The sequence below is a fragment of the Bufo bufo genome, chromosome 1, assembly GCF_905171765.1.
Source record: "Bufo bufo chromosome 1, aBufBuf1.1, whole genome shotgun sequence".
Taxonomy (NCBI): Eukaryota; Metazoa; Chordata; class Amphibia; order Anura; family Bufonidae; genus Bufo; species Bufo bufo.
The window spans coordinates 502163414-502188614 of record NC_053389.1 but is presented as its reverse complement, the minus strand read 5'-3'; the positions used below and the strand labels follow the sequence as shown (position 1 = coordinate 502188614).

General features: G+C 44.2%; 1 protein-coding gene across 2 annotated transcripts in view; it reads left to right on the top strand.

Moving 5' to 3' along the window:
- The first annotated feature begins 8023 nt into the window (after window positions 1-8023).
- PPHLN1 (periphilin 1) overlaps window positions 8024-25201 on the top strand; it is a 112001-nt gene continuing 94823 nt past the window's right edge. Inside the window, exons 1-2 of one of the 2 annotated variants that reach the window (XM_040410835.1) lie at window positions 8024-8103; window positions 23134-23171. In XM_040410835.1, the coding sequence (XP_040266769.1) occupies window position 23171 (1 nt within the window). In that variant the 5' untranslated portion in view covers window positions 8024-8103; window positions 23134-23170. Of the gene's footprint in view, window positions 8125-23133; window positions 23172-25201 lie in introns of both variants that reach the window. The other variant, XM_040410843.1, reaches the window with a different exon arrangement.

Sequence of the window (25201 nt, the reverse complement as noted above, 5' to 3'; positions counted from 1 at the left end):
TCACTCATCATAGTCAAGCTCGTACTGGTGAATCCCTGAGCAAGGTTGTGCCCCTAGTCTCCCACCCCCTGCACTAGTGCCACATAACACAGTAGACTTACTGCACTACATACGTATATTGAATGTACAGCACCTCAAACAGCCTATGTTCATATAAAAAACTTGATAGATTATAATAATAAACTGGGGAGTTTCTTTGATAGACACAATCTGATAGCTGAGATGACTCCTAGGTATAGAGGAAAGCTAGCCAGTGTCCACTTCCCCAGGACCTACCTTCTCAAAGTTGCTGCAGGGACCCCCATATTCAATCATCTGGTAGCATCTTGCTGCTTGAATATATCCGTATGGTGGGACCCTAAAATACATTTTACTGGTGGACCCTAGGCACCCCAGTCCGACACTGATTATGGTACCTGTTCCTTCACTGCTGTGGCCAAGTGCTGGTTTCTTTCTCTGCAGGGCCATGTTCTTGACATAGGAGATGGATCACCCCTTTAAGGAGGAGCTGTCACCACTCATGTCTCTTTTAGTAAATTATTGTATTCCACGACATTTATTCTTATAAAGGATCGTGCACACGGCTGTAACCGTTTTTTGGGTGTGCACATTTTGTGGAATAGAATGTCCGAGCCATAATAGAACAGTCCTACGCTTCCGTCTGCACCGCAAAAAAATTGAACATGTTCTATTTTTTTGGAGTGCGGAGGCACAGAGAGAAACTCCATGGAAGCACGCCGTAGTGTTTCCGTGGGGTTCCATGCCTCAGTTCCACACCGCACCTTCCGGATTGCGGATCCATTCAAGTGAAAGGAGCTGCATCCGTGATGCGGGGAACGGCCGTGTGCATGAGCCCTAACAGATGCTGAGGATGCGTTTTTTTACAGGATCAGTTTTTTTTCCAGTTCTTCTGATGAATCAGACGAACGGAACATGAAACAATGATGTGAAATTAGGGTCCATTCAGATGAAATTGCGGTCCGTAATGCACAGGCACCAGCCGTGTGCACTCAATTTGGGGATGCGTGCCCAGTGACTTGAATGGGTCCATGATCCGTAAGTTACAGCAAAAGATAGGACCTCTTATCTTTTGTGGTTTGGAGGCACGGACCTAAAAGTCCAGGGTAAAAGCAAAAAAAAGCAATATATATGAACAAACCACAGTAAACGTGCAAAAAGGGAACACAGCAGGCAAACAATAATTACAAATATCATAATTTTATTATTTCACAAAGTTTTTATTGGTAATAAAAAGAGGCAATATTTGACAGTACATACTTATTAGTCCAATATTGTAGTTCTGAACAATAACAGTATAAAGGCCACATTGCATAGGATAGCAGTATCAAAATCTCAAGAAATTGATAACTTTAATACATTGTGGTTAATTGAGGGACATATATCTCTCAGTTAAATTGCCCAAGGAATAATAGGGCAGGGAAAGGGGTCTGGATAGAGAAAAGAAGGAGAAGAGGAACAGAACAGGGACAATAAACATCATTTGTGCCAGAGATTTTATATAGATAGTGAAATCAAATGGAGCTAGTTCCAGAATTAAAATATACTCAAAGTTGGGAATGTCTTAAGCCACTTACCTCAATTTTTCAAATAAGAGTAATAGATTCCTTTACAGGAGGCCACGGTGCTTTCCATAGCACAGTTGTACCCCACCCTACGCACAATGTCATCCACAGTGGGACTGGGAGTGGAGCGCCAATGTTTGGCAATAAGTGTTTTGACTGCTATGAGTGTGTGAAAGATAATAACCCTGTCTAGTTTGGGTATATCATGAAGCCCTATGTGTAGTAAGCAAAAAGCTGGATTACTAGGTACTGAAAAATCCATTATTTTGTTCAGTAGTGCCAATGTATCATCCCATAAAGCTTTGAGAGCTGGGCAGTCCCAAAATACGTGCTTGATGTCTCCGATGGCTTTATTGCACCTCCAACAAGATGCAGACACCTGTGAGTATATCTTGGATAGGTGATTCGGGGTCATGTACCATCTGTATAGCATATTGCGTGATGATTCTAAGTGGGATGCACAACTTGAAAGTTGTCCTGCCATGGCGAAGGCCCTATGCCAGACTTGTTCGTCTTTAGATAATTCCAAATCTGTTACCCACCTCGTTATTCCAGAAATATTGTCTTTTGAGTTATATTCTAATAATAGTTTGTAAATTCTAAACAATCCTTTAGTGCGGTCAGATTCGCCCAAAAAATACAGCTCGAAAGCTGCGGTGGTAACTTTCGAGGGTTGTGGAAGGGAATGTAAAAGGAATCGTAGTTGTAGATTTTTGTAAAACCCCTTATTTGATAGCTGAAAAGGGTTGGACAGGGTAGAAAAAGGGATCCAATGGTTAGAATCCCAGATTTGTTTAATATCAGTAATCCCTGCCTCCATCCAGTCTGAGAAGTAGATATCGGGAATCAGCAATTCAACCATGTGTGAAGTGATACTAGGTATGTTCCATGACACTAAGTCCTTATTCTTAACCATTTTTATCCATGAATTAAAGCAAGCTTTCATTGGTGGTAAAGAATGAGCGTGAAGAGTGTCCCTAAGAAGAATTGCTTTCATGTAATCCCTTGGAGGGATTGGGCCCAATACTACTCTTTCCATTTGGGTCCATTGTGGGGCATCTTCACCTAAAAGTCAGCATCTCGTTTTGTCTAGTAATGCTGCGTGATAATACAGGAACAGGTTGGGAAGGCTCAATCCTCCCTGTGCTACTGGTTTATATAAGGTAAGGCTGCCACTCTGGATTTTTTTGTGGTTCTATATAAAGGCATTTAATGCCGCTTGCAGTCCCGTAATGTATCTTTTAGGAAGCAGTATAGGGAGGTTCCTAAAGTAATGTAGTATTTTAGGCAGAAGCATCATTTTAGCTGTCCCAATCCTGCCCACTGTGACATAGCAAGGGGTTTTGTTTGGGAAGGCAGGTATTTTCCTCCCAACATGGTCGGCTGGGCTGATTTCCAGCCAGGTGAGATCAAATACTGGACCAGAGTTTAAGTGCCGGTCTGGGTTTTGGCAGCACCTGACTGTCCTTTAAATAGGCAGCTGGGCTCAATAGCTGAGTCTCTGTTTTGGGATCTGAAGCATGGTGCCGTGCTAGAGGGCTGAGAGCCGCATGAGGGGAAACAGGCCCCCTAAAGCCTGCTGTGGACCGCTGAAAAAAACTGCTAACAAGGTGACTGTTTTGTTTTTTGGACTTTCCTTTGTGTGAACGAACACTAAGAATGAAAAATGTTGCTTTGTTTTTTCCTCCTGTGTGAATAAACACTGAAATTTTGTTTTACAAACTGTTTCTTTTGCCTCTGTTCTGCGTCCGCGCACCCTGCCTACCAGAGCGAATCCCCACACCACCCATGATAATTCTACTTTAGAGTAGGTGGCTATATCTTCCTTAATCGTTTTGAGTAAGGAAACATAGTTACTTGCAAAGAGATCCCTGGAGGGGAAGATAAGTGTTATGCCCAAATACGGTATACCCTCTTTTGTCCATTTAAACGGGTATCGGGAAGTCAGCCGGGAGACATCCAGCGGTGAAAGACCCATGTGTAAAATAAGGGATTTGTTGGCATTAAGTTTGTAGTATGAAATGTCACCAAATTGTGACAGGAGATTTATGACTGCCAGCAAAGACCTCAGGGGGTTAGTTAGAGCCACAATAACATCGTCAGAAAATAATCCTATTTTGTGTCCCCCCCCCTCCCCCCCATTTATGGATATGCCTGCTATATCCCTTAACGCTCTTATTGCTGCTGCCAAAGGTTACATAACCAGAGTGAATATTAAAGGGGAGAGGGAGCACCCCTGCCTGGTTCCATTTGTAATAGGAAATGACCCCAAGAGATGTCCAGAGGCTAGTACTTTTGCTGAGGGAGTAGAGTATAATGCCAGTATAACTTGTTGTGCCAAACCTATAATCCCAAATTTAGTCAGGACTGCTTCCAGGAATCCCCAGTGTACCCTGTCGAACTCCTTCTCCACGTCCAAAGAGAGGAGCAAAGAAGGCGTCCGACAGGCCTCCACCAACCCCCCCCCCCCACCAGGTCCAAAAATCTCCTTGTTCTGTCCACTGATTGTCTACCCTGTACAAATCCCACTTGATCCCTATGAATCAGTGTAGGGAGGACATCTGTCGGTCTAGTAGCTAAGATCTTTGCGTACAGTTTGAAATCTGTGATTAAATTGGGCGAGAGGTTTATCCGGTGTTTTCCCCGATTTTGGTAAAGCAACTATTGTAGCTGATAGCATTTCACTGGGGATCCTTCCTGATTTGCATATGTAATGAAACATTCTATGGAGGAATGGTGTCAGTAGAGTGGAGAACTTTTTGTAATAATCATTAGACAGATCATCAGGGCCAGAAGTCTTGTTAGATTTCAAGGATTTAACTACTGCAGAGATCTCCGTGAGAGTGATTTCTGCTGATAGGTCTTCTAATTGGGCCGCTTCTAGTTTTGGTAGATGTAGAGAGTCAAGAAACCGCTCTATGGCCCCCTGTTCAGGTTGTGGAGTTGTACTATCCTGTTTAAATAAGTTAGAGTAAAATCTGCGATATCTTTTGGGTTAAAGATTTTCTTTCCCTGGGTGTCATGTAGGAAGGATATCTTTGACTTGGCCTGTAAAACTTTCAATCTAGAGGCCAAGAGAGAGGTGGCTTTATTGTCATGGCCATAGTACTTAGCTTTTAATCTCCTCAATGCTAACTCATATTTGTGCCGCTGAAGAAGGTGTAGTCTATGGTGTAAATCTTTGAGCTCTTGGTCTCTCCCTGAGTCATAGGATTGTTCAATAATAGAGTTAGTGAGTTGCATATATTGAGCTTCCCTATCTTTTTTATCTTTCAAAGCCATACTAATATAATGACCCCTTATAAATGCCTTATGGGCGCACCCTTTTCTCCATCATCATTAAAAGTAAAAAACTCAATAAGGGCTTTTTGTGATTGGGGTAGATATTTGGGGGAGTGCAATATCCTGCCATTAATCCTCCGGGGACTCCTGGAGGGGAGTTGTATTGTTTGAAAATTAGCACCGAGACAGGCGCATGATCAGACCAATCTATATGGCCAATTGTACAAGAAGAAATCTTTTAAAGAGTGTTTTGGTCTGCCAGGAAAAGGTCAATCCTAGAATATGTTTTATGGGCAGATGAGAAGAAACTGTTCTGCGGAGTGTTGTAATCTCCACACATCCAACAGACCTTCTTTTTGGGAGAGGTGGTATAACTTAGATGGGTTAGGGGTTTTAGCTTTAGCTGAGGAATCTATCTCAGGCCACATAAGTGAATGGAAGTCTCCCATATAAAGGAGGGATCCTTTCCTGACAGACCCCACCAGTGTAAAAAGCTTCTTAAAAAATGTAAGCTCTTTTTTATTTGGAGCATATATGGCCACCAGAGTAAACAGTATATTATTAAGTTCGCAAATGAGAATCACATATCTTCCCCCCTTGTCTATATGGGATTCTATTAGTTTAAAGGCAACTGTATCTTTGATTGCAATAGTAACCCCTCTTTTTTTGCATTCATAGAGGCCGACATAATAACAGGGAAGCACTTGTGTTTAAGTCTGTGAAGATCGCCTTTAAGCAGATGCGTTTCCTGTATACATACACTATCCGAGTTACTTTTAATGGTATCTTGCCATAATTGGGCTCTCTTAAATGGACTGTTTAGCCCTTTTGCATTAAGTGAGGTGATTTTAAGTACCATTATGTTGGGACAAAAGAACTGCTAGCGGTCGATTTTCACATACCCAGACTACATGCGCTTTGCACCTTTTCCTGCTCCAGATGTATTTAATCAATGATGAGGTAATTTCTCTAGCACAAAAAAGAACAATTAACAAAAACATGAACAGTAAACCGGAAGCACAGTAAGATGGTCCCCACACTTTGGAACCTACAATGCCCATATCTGATGGTAAATGGCGTTGCGAGGAGGAGATAAGGCAAGTAATTCCCAGTGTCAGCCGCTCAGGCATGAGACAATGAAATTTCACTGCTGCTAAGAAGGAAGAGAAGGACATGTTTGCTCACAGATCCTTCGGTTATTAGATCTCCGCCGACGAACCATAGACCACTCTTCCTCCAGATGTGGGGGTGAGGTGTGCCTAGGTGGTGACATGGAATCAGGAGATGTGGGCAAGTTCCATGTAGATATCAGCTGCATAGCGTCTGCTGGGCTGGATGCCACCACTTTACCACCTTCTCTTGAGATCAACAGCTTAGCCGGGAAACCCCACCTGTACAGGATTCTGTGGGATCTTAAGATCTTTGTGGCTTCCTGAAACTCCCTTCTTTTAGCGAGGTTGGCCGCTGAAAGGTGGGTGTATAGAGAAATGTAGCGGAACCTATCCGGTACCTCTGGACTGTTCCGGGTGGCAGCCATTAGATTTTCCTTAGTGTGATAGAAAGTGATTTGCGCCAACACATCTCTAGGCACTTCTGTTGGCAAACCTTTAGGTTTTGGTAATTTATGAGCTCTATCAATAAAGAGTTCTGTTTGGGGGTCACTAGGCAACAGGATTGTAAAGAAGTCGATCAGGTATTCATGAAGTTGATCTGGCTTTACTGTTTCTGGAATTCCGTGAAATTGGATATTATTGCGGCAGGAGCGATCTTCCAAATCAATCACTTTTGCGCGAAGTGCCATTAGTTCTTCATCTTTCTCATTTGTAGTGTCCACTAGTTCGTTATGCGCTTTTGCAAATTCAGACATTTTGTTTTCTAAGTGAGACGTGTGCTTTCCAATTTTCACCATTTCGTTTTGTAGGGATGTCAGCATGACGCGAAAATTTTCCTGCAAGGACGTTCACAGATCTCCCATTAGGGCTTTTAGGAAAGACTCTGTGACAGGTCTGTCGGGCCCCATGCTGCTGCCAGCAGGGTAAGGCTGAGTATATACTTTATTTGAGCAATCTCCATAATGCTGTTCCATCGAGAGAACTTTCCCTTGGGGACTCCCAACGTTCACATAATGCTGCCCAGGCGGGATGTCATGACAAATGTGTGACACCGCCATATTTCTCCCCATTATGCTTTCTGGGGTGCGCTGCCTCAATGTGGCAGGGGACATGATGGGATATTGCGGGACCCTGTGTGGTCAGCGTCTAGAGTTGGTTACCTGCAGGGGATTGTTGTGCCCTCGCTGGCTCCTTAAGAGACCGCTGCACGCTGCCATCTTGATTTGCTCTGGCAGCGGGGAAAAACTCGGATCTGCATTTTTGCGGACAGCATACGGCCGTCTGAATGAGCCCTTAGTGTAGCGCCCAACCACCTATCACACCATTCAGAACTTTTGTGGCCTACAGGGCTTTGAATAGTTATGGCTTGGGCACCGGCCGCTTGTGCACCAAGGGGAGCGGTTACCTGGACACATTAGAGAGGGGTCTGGGCACTTGCAGGCCCTAATTTGAATATTGTTATAAAGTGTCTTTTTCCGTTTGTAGACATGTGAAAGACACAATACAGGTATTATTATTTTTATGTTGGGCAACTGTGCTAAATTGGTCTAAAACGCTCAAAGTAGGCGTCAGACTCCCTTTAATGGTAAAAATATAAATAAATCAGCTGGGAAAAATTGGTGATATGGCTAGGGCATCGGCTGTATGGGTGACGAAGAATTGGCACCTAGCAGTGGGAGGGTGCTGCATTCTGTAGATCCACATCATGTGTATTGGGCCTATTTGGGTGACCTGTATGTTTACTGCCTGATAGTCTAGGAGTGTGAACAGGTATTTACATGTGAATGCCACTTTTATCCCTCCTCAGTTATGTGAACCATACTGGCGAACGGTTCTTTCGGTTTCCTTTATATTTCATATTTAGGACGTAGGCACGTGCAGCTTTCCCAATGGCCTGGGTTCTGTGAGCTCTGATTCACGCAGCTATTATATACATACATTTGGAATGGAAGTAGCTGGCACTGCGCTGTACACTACACCATCCACAGGCACAGTACTGCGCGAGTGACACAAGTATGTCCCCAACAGCGCCCTGTACCTCGGAGACGGAACACGGTCACATGACCAGAAGTGCGGTGCGCAGGAAGTTGTGATGATAGAGCGGAGGAAAGATCCACGGTGAAGAGGTGGGTGCACCTGCCTGTAATGTGAGTGAACCGCATCCCCCCACCTGATATACTTGTGCCGTCCCGGGTATATGTGCCGCCTGTGTGCTCCCCACACCGGGTATTTCATAGTACTTAGGTCTAGGCGGCTGTTACATAACAGAATGCATCCCCTCACTCCCATGCCATGGACTGGGGGAGCTGTGCCGTCTTTTTAGTATCTTAGACCTGGCTTTGTAAGAAGGAGGGCATGTTTTTGTTTCCGGTGTGGCCATGGAGGTCAGGCTTGCATGAGTTAGGGTTTTATTCCCCATGTAGGTGAGTTTCATCACTTACCTTCATTCACACTGGTCAGTTATCATTGCAATGGCTCAGAAAAAATAGAATTGTAAGAATATTTTGCCAGCTAGCAGGAGGAATGCAGAAATGGCTGCACGCATATGTCATAGACGTCTAAGTCAGAAACCCGTGGGGCTTATTTCACACCAGGGTTATCTCCGTCTGGACCTGATCCGTTCCAACAATAGACAGCATCCAGACTGAACCCTGAGGCCTATTTCGCACCAGGGTTATCTCCGTCTGGACCTGATCCGTCTCTACAATGGAAAGCATCCAGACTGAACCCTGAGGCTTATTTCACACCAGGGTTATCTCCATCTGGACCTGATCCGTTCCTACAATGGACAGCATCCAGACTGAACCCTGAGGCTTATTTCACCACCAGGGTTATCTCCGTCTGGACCTGATCCGTCTCTACAATGGACAGCATCCAGACTGAACCCTGAGGCTTATTTCGCACCAGGGATATCTCCGTCTGGACCTGATCCGTTTCTACAATGGACAGCATCCAGACTGAACCCTGAGGCTTATTTCAAACCAGGGATATCTCCGTCTGGACCTGATCCGTCTCTACAATGGACAGCATCCAGACTGAACCCTGAGGCTTATTTCACACCAGGGTTATCTCCATATGGACCTGATCCGTCTCTACAATGGAAAGCATCCAGACTGAACCCTGAGGCTTATTTCACACCAGGGTTATCTCCATCTGGACCTGATCCGTCTCTACAATGGACAGCATCCAGACTGAACCCTGAGGCTTATTTCACCACCAGGGTTATCTCCGTCTGGACCTGATCCGTCTCTACAATGGACAGCATCCAGACTGAACCCTGAGGCTTATTTCGCACCAGGGTTATCTCCGTCTGGACCTGATCCGTCTCTACAATGGACAGCATCCAGACTGAACCCTGAGGCTTATTTCGCACCAGGGATATCTCCGTCTGGACCTGATCCGTCTCTACAATGGACAGCATCCAGACTGAACCCTGAGGCTTATTTCAAACCAGGGATATCTCCGTCTGGACCTGATCCGTCTCTACAATGGACAGCATCCAGACTGAACCCTGAGGCTTATTTCACACCAGGGTTATCTCCATATGGACCTGATCCGTCTCTACAATGGAAAGCATCCAGACTGAACCCTGAGGCTTATTTCACACCAGGGTTATCTCCATCTGGACCTGATCCGTCTCTACAATGGAAAGCATCCAGTCTGAACCCTGAGGCTTATTTCACACCAGGGTTATCTCCATCTGGACCTGATCCGTCTCTACAATGGACAGTATCCAGACTGAACCCTGAGGCTTATTTCACACCAGGGTTATCTCCGTCTGGACCTGATCCGTTCCTACAATGGACAGCATCCAGACTGAACCCTGAGGCTTATTTCACCACCAGGGTTATCTCCGTCTGGACCTGATCCGTTCCTACAATGGACAGCATCCAGACTGAACCCTGAGGCTTATTTCACACCAGGGTTATCTCCGTCTGGACCTGATCCGTTCCTACAATGGACAGCATCCAGACTGAACCCTGAGGCTTATTTCACACCAGGGATATCTCCGTCTGGACCTGATCCGTTCCTACAATGGACAGCATCCAGACTGAACCCTGAGGCTTATTTCACACCAGGGATATCTCCGTCTGGACCTGATCCGTCTCTACAATGGACAGCATCCAGACTGAACCCTGAGGCTTATTTCATACCAGGGATATCTCCGTCTGGACCTGATCCGTTCCTACAATGGACAGCATCCAGACTGAACCCTGAGGCTTATTTCACCACCAGGGATATCTCCGTCTGGACCTGATCCGTTCCTACAATGGACAGCATCCAGACTGAACCCTGAGGCTTATTTCACACCAGGGATATCTCCGTCTGGACCTGATCCGTCTCTACAATGGACAGCATCCAGACTGAACCCTGAAGCTTATTTCACACCAGGGATATCTCCGTCTGGACCTGATCCGTTTCTACAATGGACAGCATCCAGACTGAACCCTGAGGCTTATTTCACACCAGGGATATCTCCGTCTGGACCTGATCCGTCTCTACAATGGACAGCATCCAGACTGAACCCTGAGGCTTATTTCACACCAGGGTTATCTCCGTCTGGACCTGATCCATCTCTACAATGGACAGCATCCAGACTGAACCCTGAAGCTTATTTCACACCAGGGATATCTCCATCTGGACCTGATCCGTTCCTACAATGGACAGCATCCAGACTGAACCCTGAGGCTTATTTCACACCAGGGTTATCTCCGTCTGGACCTGATCCGTTCCTACAATGGACAGCATCCAGACTGAACCCTGAGGCTTATTTCACACCAGGGATATCTCCGTCTGGACCTGATCCGTTCCTACAATGGACAGCATCCAGACTGAACCCTGAGGCTTATTTCACACCAGGGATATCTCCGTCTGGACCTGATCCGTCTCTACAATGGACAGCATCCAGACTGAACCCTGAGGCTTATTTCATACCAGGGATATCTCCGTCTGGACCTGATCCGTTCCTACAATGGACAGCATCCAGACTGAACCCTGAGGCTTATTTCACCACCAGGGATATCTCCGTCTGGACCTGATCCGTTCCTACAATGGACAGCATCCAGACTGAACCCTGAGGCTTATTTCACACCAGGGATATCTCCGTCTGGACCTGATCCGTCTCTACAATGGACAGCATCCAGACTGAACCCTGAAGCTTATTTCACACCAGGGATATCTCCGTCTGGACCTGATCCGTTTCTACAATGGACAGCATCCAGACTGAACCCTGAGGCTTATTTCACACCAGGGATATCTCCGTCTGGACCTGATCCGTCTCTACAATGGACAGCATCCAGACTGAACCCTGAGGCTTATTTCACACCAGGGTTATCTCCGTCTGGACCTGATCCATCTCTACAATGGACAGCATCCAGACTGAACCCTGAAGCTTATTTCACACCAGGGATATCTCCATCTGGACCTGATCCGTTCCTACAATGGACAGTATCCAGACTGAACCCTGAGGCTTATTTCACACCAGGGTTATCTCCGTCTGGTCTCTAGGTAATTGGATTCCTGCTCACCTGCCTTTTCTTGCAAGGTGCACGGATATGAAGGATAAAGCCTTGTTATAATGGGTTGAAAGGAAGGAAATCCGGCACTCAAAATTGATGAAGTCGAAGGTTCCTTTATTTGGTCATGCGATGTATCAGGTACAGAGGTACAGAATGATTAATAACCAGTGATGCCCTTGTCAGTTTACGCGTTTCAGACGACAATGTTCTTATTCATGACATATCTCCGTCTGGACATGATCCGTCTCTACAATGGACAGCATCCAGACTGAACCCTGAGGCTTATTTCACACCAGGGTTATCTCCATCTGGACCTGATCCGTCTCTACAATGGACAGCATCCAGACTGAACCCTGACCCATTCGTTTCAATGGGTCTATGCACATATACATTGTTTTTCACTGACCATCTGTGCGTTCAGGAACAATTATGGCATGTCCTAACTTCAGTTTTTCACGCTATGCTGGTCCATTCAAGTCAATGGGTCAATAAAAAAAACCTGACGGGACATGCATGACATCTGGATGCAGTCTGTTTTCAGTGATGGTTGCTAGGCAATGCCCAGGGTTATTCTTTCCTTTTTCTTCACATGCATGAAAATTGGATGTAAAACTGATGCAAGCCTGACAGAAAAAAACTGAACACTGAATGCAATGACATACAAAACTGATGTAAATTGCATACGTGTTTAAAATTATTATGCAAATTATATTTTGCTCTAATTTTCCTTTAAAGGGATTATCCAATACTATAAAATGCCCTCCCCCTTATGCCATGCCCCTCACAGGGAATATACTTACCCTGCTCCCTGCACTGCCGCTGCTGCTTCTCCCCGTTCGCCAATGAGAACATCTGGTCGATGCAAATTATAGTATCATTTTCAAGTCATCAATTGTTAGGGTATATATCAAATTTTATTGAACAAACCTGCCAGTGTTTTTTCACAAATTTAAAAACTAAAAATGCACTGATCCAAATTATTATGCCTAATAGAGTTTCTAAACATTGTATAGGTTGTAAAGAACTGAAAATGGTCATTTGTTGAATTTGCAGCATTAAGAGGTCACATTTACTGAAATCTAAATTGTGGAGGCCACACCATGAAACATAGAAACATAGAAACATAGAATGTGTCGGCAGATAAGAACCATTTGGCCCATCTAGTCTGCCCAATATATCTGAATACTATGGATAGCCTCTGGCCCTATCTTATATGAAGGATGGCCTTATGCCTATCCCATGCATGCTTAAACCCCTTCACTGTATTTGCAGCTACCACTTCTGCAGGAAGGCTATTCCATGCATCCACTACTCTCTCAGTAAAGTAATACTTCCTGATATTACTTTTAAACCTTTGCCCCTCTAATTTAAAACTGTGTCCTCTTGTGGTAGTTTTTCTTCTTTTAAATATGCTCTCTTCCTTTACCGAGTTGATTCCCTTTATGTATTTAAAAGTTTCTATCATATCCCCTCTGTCTCTTCTTTCTTCCAAGCTATACATATTAAGGTCCTTTAACCTTTCCTGGTAAGTTTTATCCTGCAATCCATGTACTAGTTTAGTAGCTCTTCTCTGAACTCTCTCTAGAGTATCTATATCCTTCTGGAGATATGGCCTCCAGTACTGCGCACAATACTCCAAGTGAGGTCTCACCAGTGTTCTGTACAGCGGCATAAGCACTTCACTCTTTCTACTGCTTATACCTCTCCCTATACATCCAAGCATTCTGCTGGCATTTCGTGCTGCTCTATTACATTGTCTTCCCACCTTTAAGTCTTCTGAAATAATTACTCCTAAATCCCTTTCCTCAGATACTGAGGTCAGGACTGTGTCAAATATTCTATATTCTGCCCTTGGGTTTTTACGCCCCAGGTGCATTATCTTGCACTTATCCACATTAAATTTCAGTTTCCAGAGTTCTGACCATTCTTCTAGTTTTCCTAAATCCTTTTCCATTTGGCGTTTCCCTCCAGGAACATCAACCCTGTTACATATCTTTGTATTATCAGCAAAAAGACAAACCTTACCAGCGAGGCCTTTTGCAATATCACTTATGAAGATATTAAACAAAATCGGTCCCAGTACAGATCCCTGTGGAACCCCACTGGTAACATTACCTTGTTTTGAATGTTCTCCATTGACTACAACCCTCTGTTGTCTGTCACTCAGCCACTGCCTAATCCACTCAACAATATGGGAGTCCATGCTCAATGACTGCAGTTTATTGATAAGTCTTCTATGTGGGACAGTGTCAAAAGCCTTACTAAAATCTAGATATGCGATGTCTACTGCACCTCCACCGTCTATTATTTTATTCACCCAGTCAAAAAAATCTATAAGATTTGTTTGACATGATCTCCCTGAAGTAAACCCATGTTGTTTTTCATCTTGCAATCCATGGGATTTTAGATGTTCCACAATCCTATCCTTTAATAGGGTTTCCATTAATTTGCCTACTATTGATGTCAGACTCACTGGTCTATAGTTGCTCGATTCCTCCCTACTACCTTTCTTGTGAATGGGCACGACATTTGCCAATTTCCAATCTTCCGGGACGACTCCTGTTACTAATGATTGGTTAAATAAATCTGTTAACGGTTTTGCCAGCTCACCACTAAGCTCTTTTAATAATTTTGGGTGTATCTCATCAGGCCCCTGTGACTTATCCGTCTTCACCTTAGACAGCAAACTTAGAACATCTTCCTCTGTAAAGATACATGCATCAAACGATTTATTAGTCATTCTTTCTAGTGGAGGTCCTTCTCCTTTTTCTTTTGTAAAAACTGAACAGAAGTATTCATTAAGGCAGTCGGCTAGCCCTTTATTCTCTTCTACATACCTTCCGTCCTTTGTTTTTAATTTAGTTATTCCTTGTTTTAATTTCCTTTTTTCATTTATATATCTGAAGAATGTCTTATCCCCTTTTTTCATAGACTGAGCTAGTTTTTCTTCTGCCTGCGCTTTAGAAGTTCTTATAACTTGCTTGGCCTCTCTCTGCCCAATCTTGTAGATTTCCTTATCTTCATTGCTCTGTTTTTTTTTATAATTACAAAATGCTAGCTTTTTATTTTTAATGATTTGGGCCACTTCTGCTGAGTACCACAGTGGTCTCTTCCTTTTTTTGCTTTTACTGACAAGTCTAATGCAATTTCCTGTTGCCTTCAATAATGCACCTTTTAAGTAGTCCCATTTCTCCTGGACTCCATGTAATCCGTTCCAGTCTGATAAGGACTCATTTATGACTAATTTCATTTTTGAAAAGTCTGTTTTTCTAAAATCTAAAACTTTTGTTTTTGTGTGGTGGGACTCTTTCACAGTTTTTATATTAAACCACACTGACTGGTGATCACTAGATCCCAAGGTTTCGCCTACAATGACATCATATACCGAATCCCCGTTTGTGAATACCAAATCCAGCCAGAACTCTTTTTATCTCTTTTTATGTCCATAGCAGCCATTGACTCGGAGGTATTCTTTGCAGCACAATTTGCTACAGAAGGCACGGTTCTTCTTTTTGTATCATGGAAGAAAGTGGTCAGTTAGAAACTCTACGGGGGTTATTTCCGATCAGAAATACACCAATATTAAGGGATATTTTCCCCGGCGCCTCCACAACGCCACTCACAGGAGGGTGTACCCGCCCCCAGCACAGGAGACAACGCAGAAGCACATGATTTAAAAGGCCTCCTCCCCTTACCTATTCAGTCGTTGTTTCCTGTCCTCGGGATTTGTGGAAACCTCTCTTGGAGTGCCAGGAATGATTTCTTCTCGCCCAGCCTTGATTCCTTCCCCCACACATCGTGGGAGGGCTGGAGCAGGGAACAGGAACCCCAGGGACGCGCTGCCTCCCTTTTCCGTTCCTAGGCATAAGCGTTCTGACGTCACCGGGGGGCTTCCGGGGATGCATCATACAGGGAAATTTAAACGGGGTGAAAGTTTCTCAGTCAAAAACTACCTTTCACCGCCAGCAGTCATGCTTGCCTCGGTAGACACAGTAAGGAAACCTGGAGATCTCGCTACCTCAGTTCGGTAAGCCTCCTCCCCAGTGGGGATTTATAGTGTATCCTTAGACTAAGTATCACTCCTGGGTACCTTTAAATTAAGCACAAAAAGTCTTGTTTTGCTTACCTTCACGTGCTAACAGTGGTGTTTGTCCCAGTATTCTTTCACCCCTGGTGAAGGTGATGGTCAAAAAATATTATTTTTTTTCTAGCCCTACAATCCTTTTTATTTAATTCTTAGGGCCCAGAGGCCATCACACCTAAGACGGCCGGTGGAGATTCGGAACGCAAAAAATGCGCCATCTGTAGGATGTCTTTTTCCTCCACAACAAAGAAACCCTTGTGTCCAAAAAATGCACTGAAAAGGTGGCCACAGAAGAGTCTCCATCCTTCCTTGATTCCCTAAGAGCTATAATAAAGGAAGAAGTAAATTCGGCTGTGGACTCTAAAATTGCATCACAATCCCCATGCCCATTGCGTATCCACGTCTCATAGATCCTTTACTTCTGATGTGGCATTTGATCTAGATGAAGGGGAGCTAATATCTGATCCGGACTCCTCAGATGACGGCTCAGGAAAACCGTTGTTTCTCCCTGAGGAAACTGACGGTCTTCTAAAGAACATAAGAGTCACTATGAACATTGAGGAAGAAAAAAAATCCACTCTGTTCAGGATCAAATGTTTTAGGGGCTGGGGGAGAGAAAAAGAAGGGCCTTCCCCATTCATAACAACATAAAATCCCTGATATCCAAACAGTGGAGGGATCCTGAAAGAAGAACAGCTGTGACAAATTCCTTTAAAAGGAAATATCATTTTGCTGAGACTGAGTCAGATCTGTGGGACAAAACCCCAAAAATCGATGCCCTAGTTGCCCGCATTTCAAAGAAGACCACTCTGCCGTTCGAGGACATGGGTCTCTTGCGAGATCCAATGGACTAGAAATCTGAAAGTTTATTAAGAAAGGCCTGGGAGACAAATATGGCTACTACGCTATGTCCCAGCATTGCTTCTACCTGTACAGCCAGAACTCTTTTTATCTGGTTTAATCAGCTGGAAGAGCACTTAGCACCTGGTACCCCGAGGGAGGAGATCCTTGCCTCCCTACCTATTTTTTAAAAAGCGTCGGATTTTTTGGCAGACGCGTCTACAGACTTAGTCAAATTCTCCGCTAGGTCAGCTGCTCTGTCTAATGCGGCTCGTAGAGCAATCTGGCTGCTTACATGATCAGGTGACTCTGGATAAAAAAAAACGCCTTTGCTCAATCCCCTGTGAAGGAGATAGATTATTTGGCTCAGGGTTAGATGATACACTTAAAAAGGCCTCGGATAAGAAAAAAGGATTTTCCCTTGAGAATCGTTATTTTCATCAAAGATGATCCTTTCAGAATCAGAAAAAAACGAGGCTAGATCAGAAGAAAAAAGAAGGTTCAAGAAAGTGGCAACCTTCTAGAGGCAGAGGAAGGGGATTCCTATTCAATCCTGAAAACTGCTCCCGCCCCACACAATGACGCCATAAGCCATGTCGGGGGGCAGGCTAACTTTTTTCACCTCAGCCTGGGAAGAAATAGGATCATCCCTGTGGGTGGTATCTACTCTAAGAGAAGGCCTAAAAATGGAGTTTTTAATTTTTATCCCCTCCCCCGGATCGATTTTTCATAAACAGGAAGCTGCCTCAAAAAGCAAAACAGTCTTGTCAAGAAATAGAAATCTCTTCTCTTATCAACAAAAAAGTACTCTATCTCATCCCAGTAGATCAATACGGAAAAGGTCTCTATTCTCTGATATTTCTAGTACAAAAAACAAACGGTGCTTTCCGTTAGATAATAAATTTTAAATCTCTGAACAGATCCATCGTCTACAAAAAATTAAAGATGGAAACTATAAAATTCACCATCAACTTACTTCCTCAGGATTGTTTCATTGTGACTTTTTGGACCTCCAGGACGCTTACTATCATGATCTGGTATGTCAAAGTCATCAGAAATATTTGAGAATCGATGGTTTTTCTAGTGGATCAATTGCGCCATTTCCAATTCAGAGCTCTCCCATTCGGACTATCTTCAGCTCCAAGAATATTTTCAAAAATCATGTCAGAGGTTACAAGATACCTACACCTAAAGGAGATTTTGATTGTACCATATCTGGACGACTTCCTGATCGATTCACCCTCAGAGGAAATTCTACGATCCCACCTCTCTCAGGTGCAAAGATGCATTACCACCCTGGGGTGGATTATAAACTTCAAAAAATCAGACCTATCGCCAGACCGAAGAAAGCTCTTCCTTGGAGTACTCCTTAGATTCTCATCTTCCAATGTCCTTTTTACCCCTAAAAAAATGGCGCAGTCTACTTTAGAAAGTAACTCAGTTCTGCTGCTCAGGCTATCCGCAGGAATATTCTGGACCTTTCCATCAACCCCGGACCTTCTTCACTAAGGACCAGTATTTCATCCCAAGATAAATCAGCTCAACCTGACAGCCTGGTGGCTGAACGCCTCGCCTTAAAGAAAAAAGGGTTTTCTGACGCTGTAATTTCTACGATGATGTTGAGCCGAAAGCCAATAACATCTAAAATTTATTTAAGAACCTGGAACGCTTTTTTGTCCTTTTCAAATAATTGCCTTTCTCCAGACATTCCTCAGGTTCTAAGTTTCTTGCAGGCGGGATTGGATAAAGGTCTCCGACCTTCAACGCTCAAGGTGCAAGTCTTAGCGTTAAGTGCCTTTCTGGTTGAGAAACTGGCAGACTCCCCGCTCATCAAGCATTTTTTGTTTTTTTAAATAAAGGGGGCGACTAGAAGTTTGCCTACCTGTCTGTCACGGTCCCTCAGGGGACTGATGTCAGGAGATCAAGGGCCTTATAGGTAATAAAGGGCCTAGGTATCCTGCATATGAATATTCCTACCTTCAAGGTCTATTCATATTGATGGGTAGTTAGGCCCCGGATCAGGGTTGTTTAGGAGGTGTCCTGCTCCTTCCCTAGTTTCCAGGCCCAGTTACTGTTCCCCTTCCCTCCTGTGTTCAGTGTGGAAGTTTTCCCCCACACTGATCGTGACACTGTCGTTCCATCATTCCCCCCGGGACCTAAACTTGGTCCTTTCAGTCCTGACTGAACCTCCGTTTGAACCAATTAAACAGATATCTTTAAAGATGCTTACCTATAAAACAGTTTTTTTTGTAGCAATAATAACTGCTAGAAGAATTGGAGAAATCCAGGCGTTCTCTCACAAGCCTCCATATCTTACAGTCCTGGACGACCGCATAATTCTCGGGCATTGTCCTTCCTTTCTTCCCAAGGTTCTTTCCAAGTTTCATCGTGAGCTAGAAGTTTCGTTACCTTCCTTCTGTCCATCTCCAACGACGGCAAGAGAGAAAAAATGTCACAACTTGGATGTGAGAAGGAGCGTGCTATTCTACCTGCACACTACCAGTAATGTTAGGCAGGCAGTCAGATCATCTCTTCCTCCAATATCAGCGTCCAAATAAAGGACAAGCAGCCAGCAAATCATCCATAGCAAGATGGATCAGAGATGTTATTGCCTTTGCTTATATCCAGAGAGATCTTCAGCCCCCTTCCGGAATAAAAGCCCATTCTACTAGAGCAGTGTCATCTTCATGGGCGGAATCTATGTCGGTATCAGTAGACCAGATCTGCAGGGCAGCCACGTGGGCAATCCCTATGACTTTTTTCAATCATGATAAATTTGACATTCTCAAGAACCAGGACTTGTCCTTTGGCCACAGAATCCTTTCTGCTGTGGTCCCTCCCTAGTACTGATTACTCTGTTAATCCTCCTGTGAGTGCTGTTGTGGAGGCACCGGGGAAAAGGGTTAATTACTCTTACCGGTAATTGGTTTTTCCAATAGCCTCCACAACGGCACTGGGATTTCCCCCCCCTTTTTTTCCTTTTGGCCTTCTTCAAATTATGTAATTTGTTTAATACATAATTTTGTTCTTGCATCACTTCCGTGTCCTCTCTTATTGACTGGATAGGTAAGGGGAGGAGGCCTTTTAAATCATGTGCTTCTGCGTTGTTTCCTGTGCTGGGGGTGGGGACACCCTCCTGTGAGTGCCGTTGTGGAGGCTATTGGAAAAACCAATTTCCGGTAAGAGTAATTAACCCTTTCTGGTGCAGATTGCGGCGGAAAGGCTATTTGTGACGCAGCCTGAAACTTTTCCCTGCCTATGCCTGGTCTAAAAAATTGGGCGTGGCGGGGACAGACTGGCAGGCCTGTCTCATTCATCATTTTCTACGACTGTTTTAGGCATAGAAAATGGTCTAAATCTACTCCAGCAAAGAAGCTGGCTTACATTTAGACCGCCACTGGATACCCTGAAGTTATATAGAGGTCGGCGCCTCTACATACCTTTGGCGGATCCGGTGCAGGGACTTATTAAGACCGGTGTCTAAAACGCAGTGTAGAAAACCATCAGTTTTTCACTGAACAAACCCTGACACGTTCCGCATCGCTCATGTGAAAGAGGCCCTCCTTATGGCATGATCACATGGCCTAAAATACACATAGAAATTTCTGACTTGTGTTCGCCACAGCTGCAATCCAAGGCAGTTGGGGTATTGCCAGGATTGAAATCCACAGTTCAACCCCTCATGATGAATTGACATGCTGCAGCTGTTTCATCCGTTAAGATCAGTGTTTGGTCCCTGTGTCCGTTTTTTTCCCTCCATTTGTCACCATATTCCATGGACAATGCACAGCTGAAAATTTATTTCGAGAGCATCTTCTAACAGTAGTCAGTGAAAAACGGACCAAACACGGTTGCCTTCCATTAGGTATCGACCGATATTGATTTTTTTAGGGCCGATACCGATAATTTGTGAACTTTCCGGCTGATAGGCTATAATTTATACCGATATTCTGTGAATTTTCATTTTTGAAAAAAATAAAATTCCTACACAAATCTGCTGAAAATGAATATGTTTATTGTTAACGTGTAGTTTTTTTTTTTTTTGTAAATCTTTTTCATTTATACTTAATATTTTTTTGCTAACTTTTAGCCCCCTTAGGGACTAGAACCCTTGTCCTATTCACTCTGATAGATCTCTATCGGGGTGAATAGGAGCTCACACTGTCCCTGCTGCTCTGTGCTTTGTGCACACAGCAGCAGGGAGCTGAACATGGCAGCCAGGGCTGCCATGGTAACCGATCGGAGCCCCAGGCTTACACTGCTGGGGCTCAGATCGGAGGAGGTGGGGTGGGGGTGGGGGGTGCACTGCGCCACCAATGATTAATACTGGGGGGATTGGGGGGCGCACTGCGCCACCAATGAAGATAAATCTCTCATTTATTCATATACAGGAGGTGGGAGCTGGCAGCAGAATCACATAGCCGGCTCCCGACCTCCTATGAGCGGTAGCTGCGATGCACGGCACCTGAGGGGTTAACTACCGCAAATCGCAGCTACCGCTCATAGAGGTCGGGAGCCGGCTATGTGATTCTGCAGCCAGCTCCTGCCTCCTGTATATGAATTAATGAGAGAGTTATCTTCATTGGTGGCACAGTGGCCACAGCCCCTCCCCTCCTCTTCTCATCTGTCTCTTCATTGGCGGCAGCGGCAGCACAGGGGGAGGGAGACACTGCTTCCTTCTCCCCTGTGCTGCTGAGGGAACACGGAGAGCGCTGACAGCAGCGCGATTTGTGTTCCCCATACGTTATCGGTATATCGGCAAAATAGATGCCGATAACGGTCAAAATCCTCAATATCGTCCGATAATATCGGTAAAACCGATAATTGGTCGATCCCTACCTTCCATGTTGTCTCAGTGATTTTTCACTGACCCATAGACTTAAATGAGTGTGTTTTGTCTGCATCACGGACCATAGTAGTGCATATCTCTGTGGTTTTTTTTTCCGCTAATCCAAGGTCATTAAAAAAATTCTTGTGTGAAGAGACAAATTAAATTAATGGGTACTTGTGCTGTCCACAGAAAATATAAAAAAAACTGAAAAAAAAACTTGGGGTACAGTCACGCAGTCAGGTTTCTGGATGCAGTTTTGGAAGTCCAAATCAGCAGTGGATCATAAAAGGAGAAAAATGATAAAGGTCAGATATGACTTCTCTTATTCATTTCTGTCATGATTGTGGGGGTCCCAGCGGTAGGACCCTCACTGAAATTAAAGTTATCCCCTATCCTGTGGATAGGGGATAACTTTTACCAACTGGAGGTTTCAGTTTAACCAGCAGAGTCCTCCTCAGTTCAGTGGGAGTTACAACAACAGCTGAACAAGTGTGCATGCTCAGAGTTGTAGTTCCACAACAGCTGACCCCTATTATCGAAGCAAATGCCTCTTAATAATTTTGGCCCTTAATAATTTTGTTTACTTCTATGCGCCAGAAAGGTAGCTGGTGTAGATTTTCGCTGTAATATATGCCAGCTTCCTGGTGTAGATTATAGCAAATGTGATGTGCTCCAAACCCCCAAAAAGTCACAAAATTTTGTATAAATATGGCGTGCTCCGAGTCCAAACTTATGATTTTTTGGGGTCACTTTTCTGGTGTACAAGGGATAACAAATGGCCCCCTTAAAGGGGCTGTCTGGGTTCAGAGCTGAACCCGGACATACCCTCATTTTCACCCAGGCAGCCCCCTGAGGCTAGCATCGGAGCATCTCATGCTCCGATGTGCTCCCTTGCCTTGCGCTAAATCGTGCAGGGCACGGGCTCTTTTGTTTATCATAACACACTGCCAGCCGTTTTACTGGCTAGGGCAGCTCTAAATCCCGGCCATCAGTGCCAGTGACATCACCGGGATTCCTGGCAGCCCCATGGAGAGCCCAATACGTCACCGGATCTCCAAAAAATCGCGCAGGGCAAAGGAGCGCATCGGAGCATGAACTGCTCTGATGCTCAAGTCAGGGGGGCTGCCGGGGTGAAAATGGAGGCATGTCCGGGTTCAGCTCTGAACCCAGACAACCCCTTTAATGTGATAGCGTCCTAAGCATTTCATCACACCCAAAATTGCTCTGACGTTTTTTTTACCTTTAAAAACACTGTGTAGAAACCACTTGCATCTCTTCTTACGTGCTTTTTTTAATGGTATTTTTTAGTGGCATTTTTCTTTGCAAAAAAAAAAAGTATTAATTCACCTGCTACATTTCTCAAGTGTGCTTTGTAAGGTCCCTTTCACACGAGCGAGTTTTCAGCGCGGGTGCAATGCGTGACGTGAACGCATAGCACCCGCACTGAATCCTGACCCATTTATTTCAATGGGTCTGTGTACATAAGCTTTTGAGCTTTTCTTTTTTCACGCATCAGCCTGCCGGATCCGTGCTGCCGCTAGTGCACGCGTGCCGCCGGAGGTCCGCTCCGGCCCCGTTGACTATATTGTGGGTGGGCCGGAGTTCCGGCTGTAGCCCGGTAAACATGCCGAGAGGCGGCCGAAATGTTTGCCATGCTTCTGCCGGGAATTATAGTCAATGGGGCCTGAGCGGACCTCCGGCGGCATGCGTGCACTAGCGGCAGCACGGATCCGGCAGGCTGTTCATCCGCCGTAACGGCCTGCCGGAGAAGGCTGCCGCTAGTGTGAAAGTAGCCAACTCTCTTTAGTAGAATGTGTGCTCATGTTAACACATGGGGAATTTCTGTTTTATCATATTAATACAGTTTTTTTCCCCCCAACAGATATTGAATGTATAGTGAATAACATCATAGGATTAACAGTAAGTTGGAGAACATATCATTATATATCCAGTCTAAAGTTGTAAAATCACTTCTAAACCCCAGTGCTCTACATTTACCACTTTGATCCTTTCTTCTGTATTTTGTGATACATCTTATACCCTCACCTATTGATGGTTACCGAGGTCACGCTACATTTTTTCCGGCAGAATAAAAATTCTCCTATTAGTATCTTTGAGGAGTATTTTTAGCCAAGGAGGAGTGCAAAATATGATGCTGGGTGGCGGGTTAAAAAGCATGTTATCTATATTATACGGGTTTATGGCAATTATATATGTGCACGTTTACATATTTTTTGCCACTTTTACAAAATAAAACAATGGCAAACATTTTTTATGCGCTTTTCTCACAGGAACTCGAAGCACAGACCACTTTTAATGAAATTATTATTTTTTTTTAAAATAAACTTTACCCCTTCAGGATGTGGCAATTTTTTAGTTTTTCAGTTTTTCACTCCGTGTTCCTAGAGCCATAGCTTTTTTATTTTTCCATTCACATAGACATATGAGGGCTTGTTTTTTGCGGGACAAGTTGTACTTTCTAACGGCATTTATTTAATATTGCGTAAAGTGTAGTGAGAAGCTGGAAAAAAATTCCAAGTGGGGTGGAACTGGATTAAAACCCCCACAATTCTGCCACAGTTTTACAGTTTGACCTGTTGCCTTCGTTCTCTGAATCCTTACAATTACAACAGTACCACATTTGTATAGTTTTTCATGTTTTAATACCGTAAAAAAAAAATTGAGTTTATGACTTTTTGATCACCTTTTATTAAATTTTTTGGGGGAGGTTAAAGGGTTTCTGTCACCCCATTAAACCGTTTTTTTTTTTTTCTTTACTAATATTCCCTATAGTGCGATCTCATGATACATAAGCAAATTAATCATTTTGGTTCAGTAGAATTTGCTAAAAATCGATTTTTAAAATATGCCAATAACCTTGCTACTAGCAAGTAGGGCGGCTACTTGCTGGTAGCAGCCGCATCCTCCGATGGTGATGACGCCCCCTCGGCATGCTGATTGACAGGGCCAGGGAAGGGAATCGTTCTCTGCTGGCGCTGTTAGAATTTGAAATCTCACGCCTGCGCCGTACCTGTCTTCAATCGGCGCAGGCGCACTGAGAGGCGGCCGCTCTCTCGACCGCTCCATCCTCAATGCGCCTGCGTCGATGACGTCATCAAGTACACCCGGAAGAGATTTATTATTAATAATCGTTGGTGGTATAGTGTTAATAACTGTCATTTTTATAAAATTATTTATTCCCATTTCGTTGGTGGTTTTTGTGGCAGCATGCTTATTATGTACATACTTACCTGATTCGAACATCCAGCGACGTCACCAGACTCTCCGCCTCCTTCCAGCGATGCCGGCGTCTTCTCTTCCGGGTGTACTTGATGACGTCATCGACGCAGGCGCATTGAGGATGGAGCGGTCGAGCGAGCGGCCGCCTCTCAGTGCGCCTGCGCCGATTGAAGACAGGTACGGCGCAGGCGCGAGATTTCAAATTCTAACAGCGCCAGCAGAGAACGATTCCCTTCCCTGGCCCTGTCAATCAGCATGCCGAGGGGGCGTCATTACCATCGGAGGATGCGGCTGCTACCAGCAAGTAGCCGCCCTACTTGCTGGTAGCAAGGTAATTAGCATATTTTAAAAATCGATTTTTAGCAAATTCTACTGAACCAAAATGATTAATTTGCTTATGTATCATGAGATCGCACTATAGGGATTATTAGTAAAGAAAAAAAAAAAAAACGGTTTAATGGGGTGACAGAAACCCTTTAAGTGATAAAAAATGGTGAATCGGTCATTTTGAAATCTTTTTTTCCGTTACACTTTTTGTGGTATGGGAAAATATTTTTATGTTTTTGGGTAAGGGGGGGGGGGGAGATTTTGAATTTTTATATATATATTTTTTAAACTTTTTTTATTTTACTTTTTTTAAGTCACCTTAGGAGTGCTGCCACCTGCAGGCCTGTATTGGAATATACCAGTGACTCAAGCAGGCTCAAGGC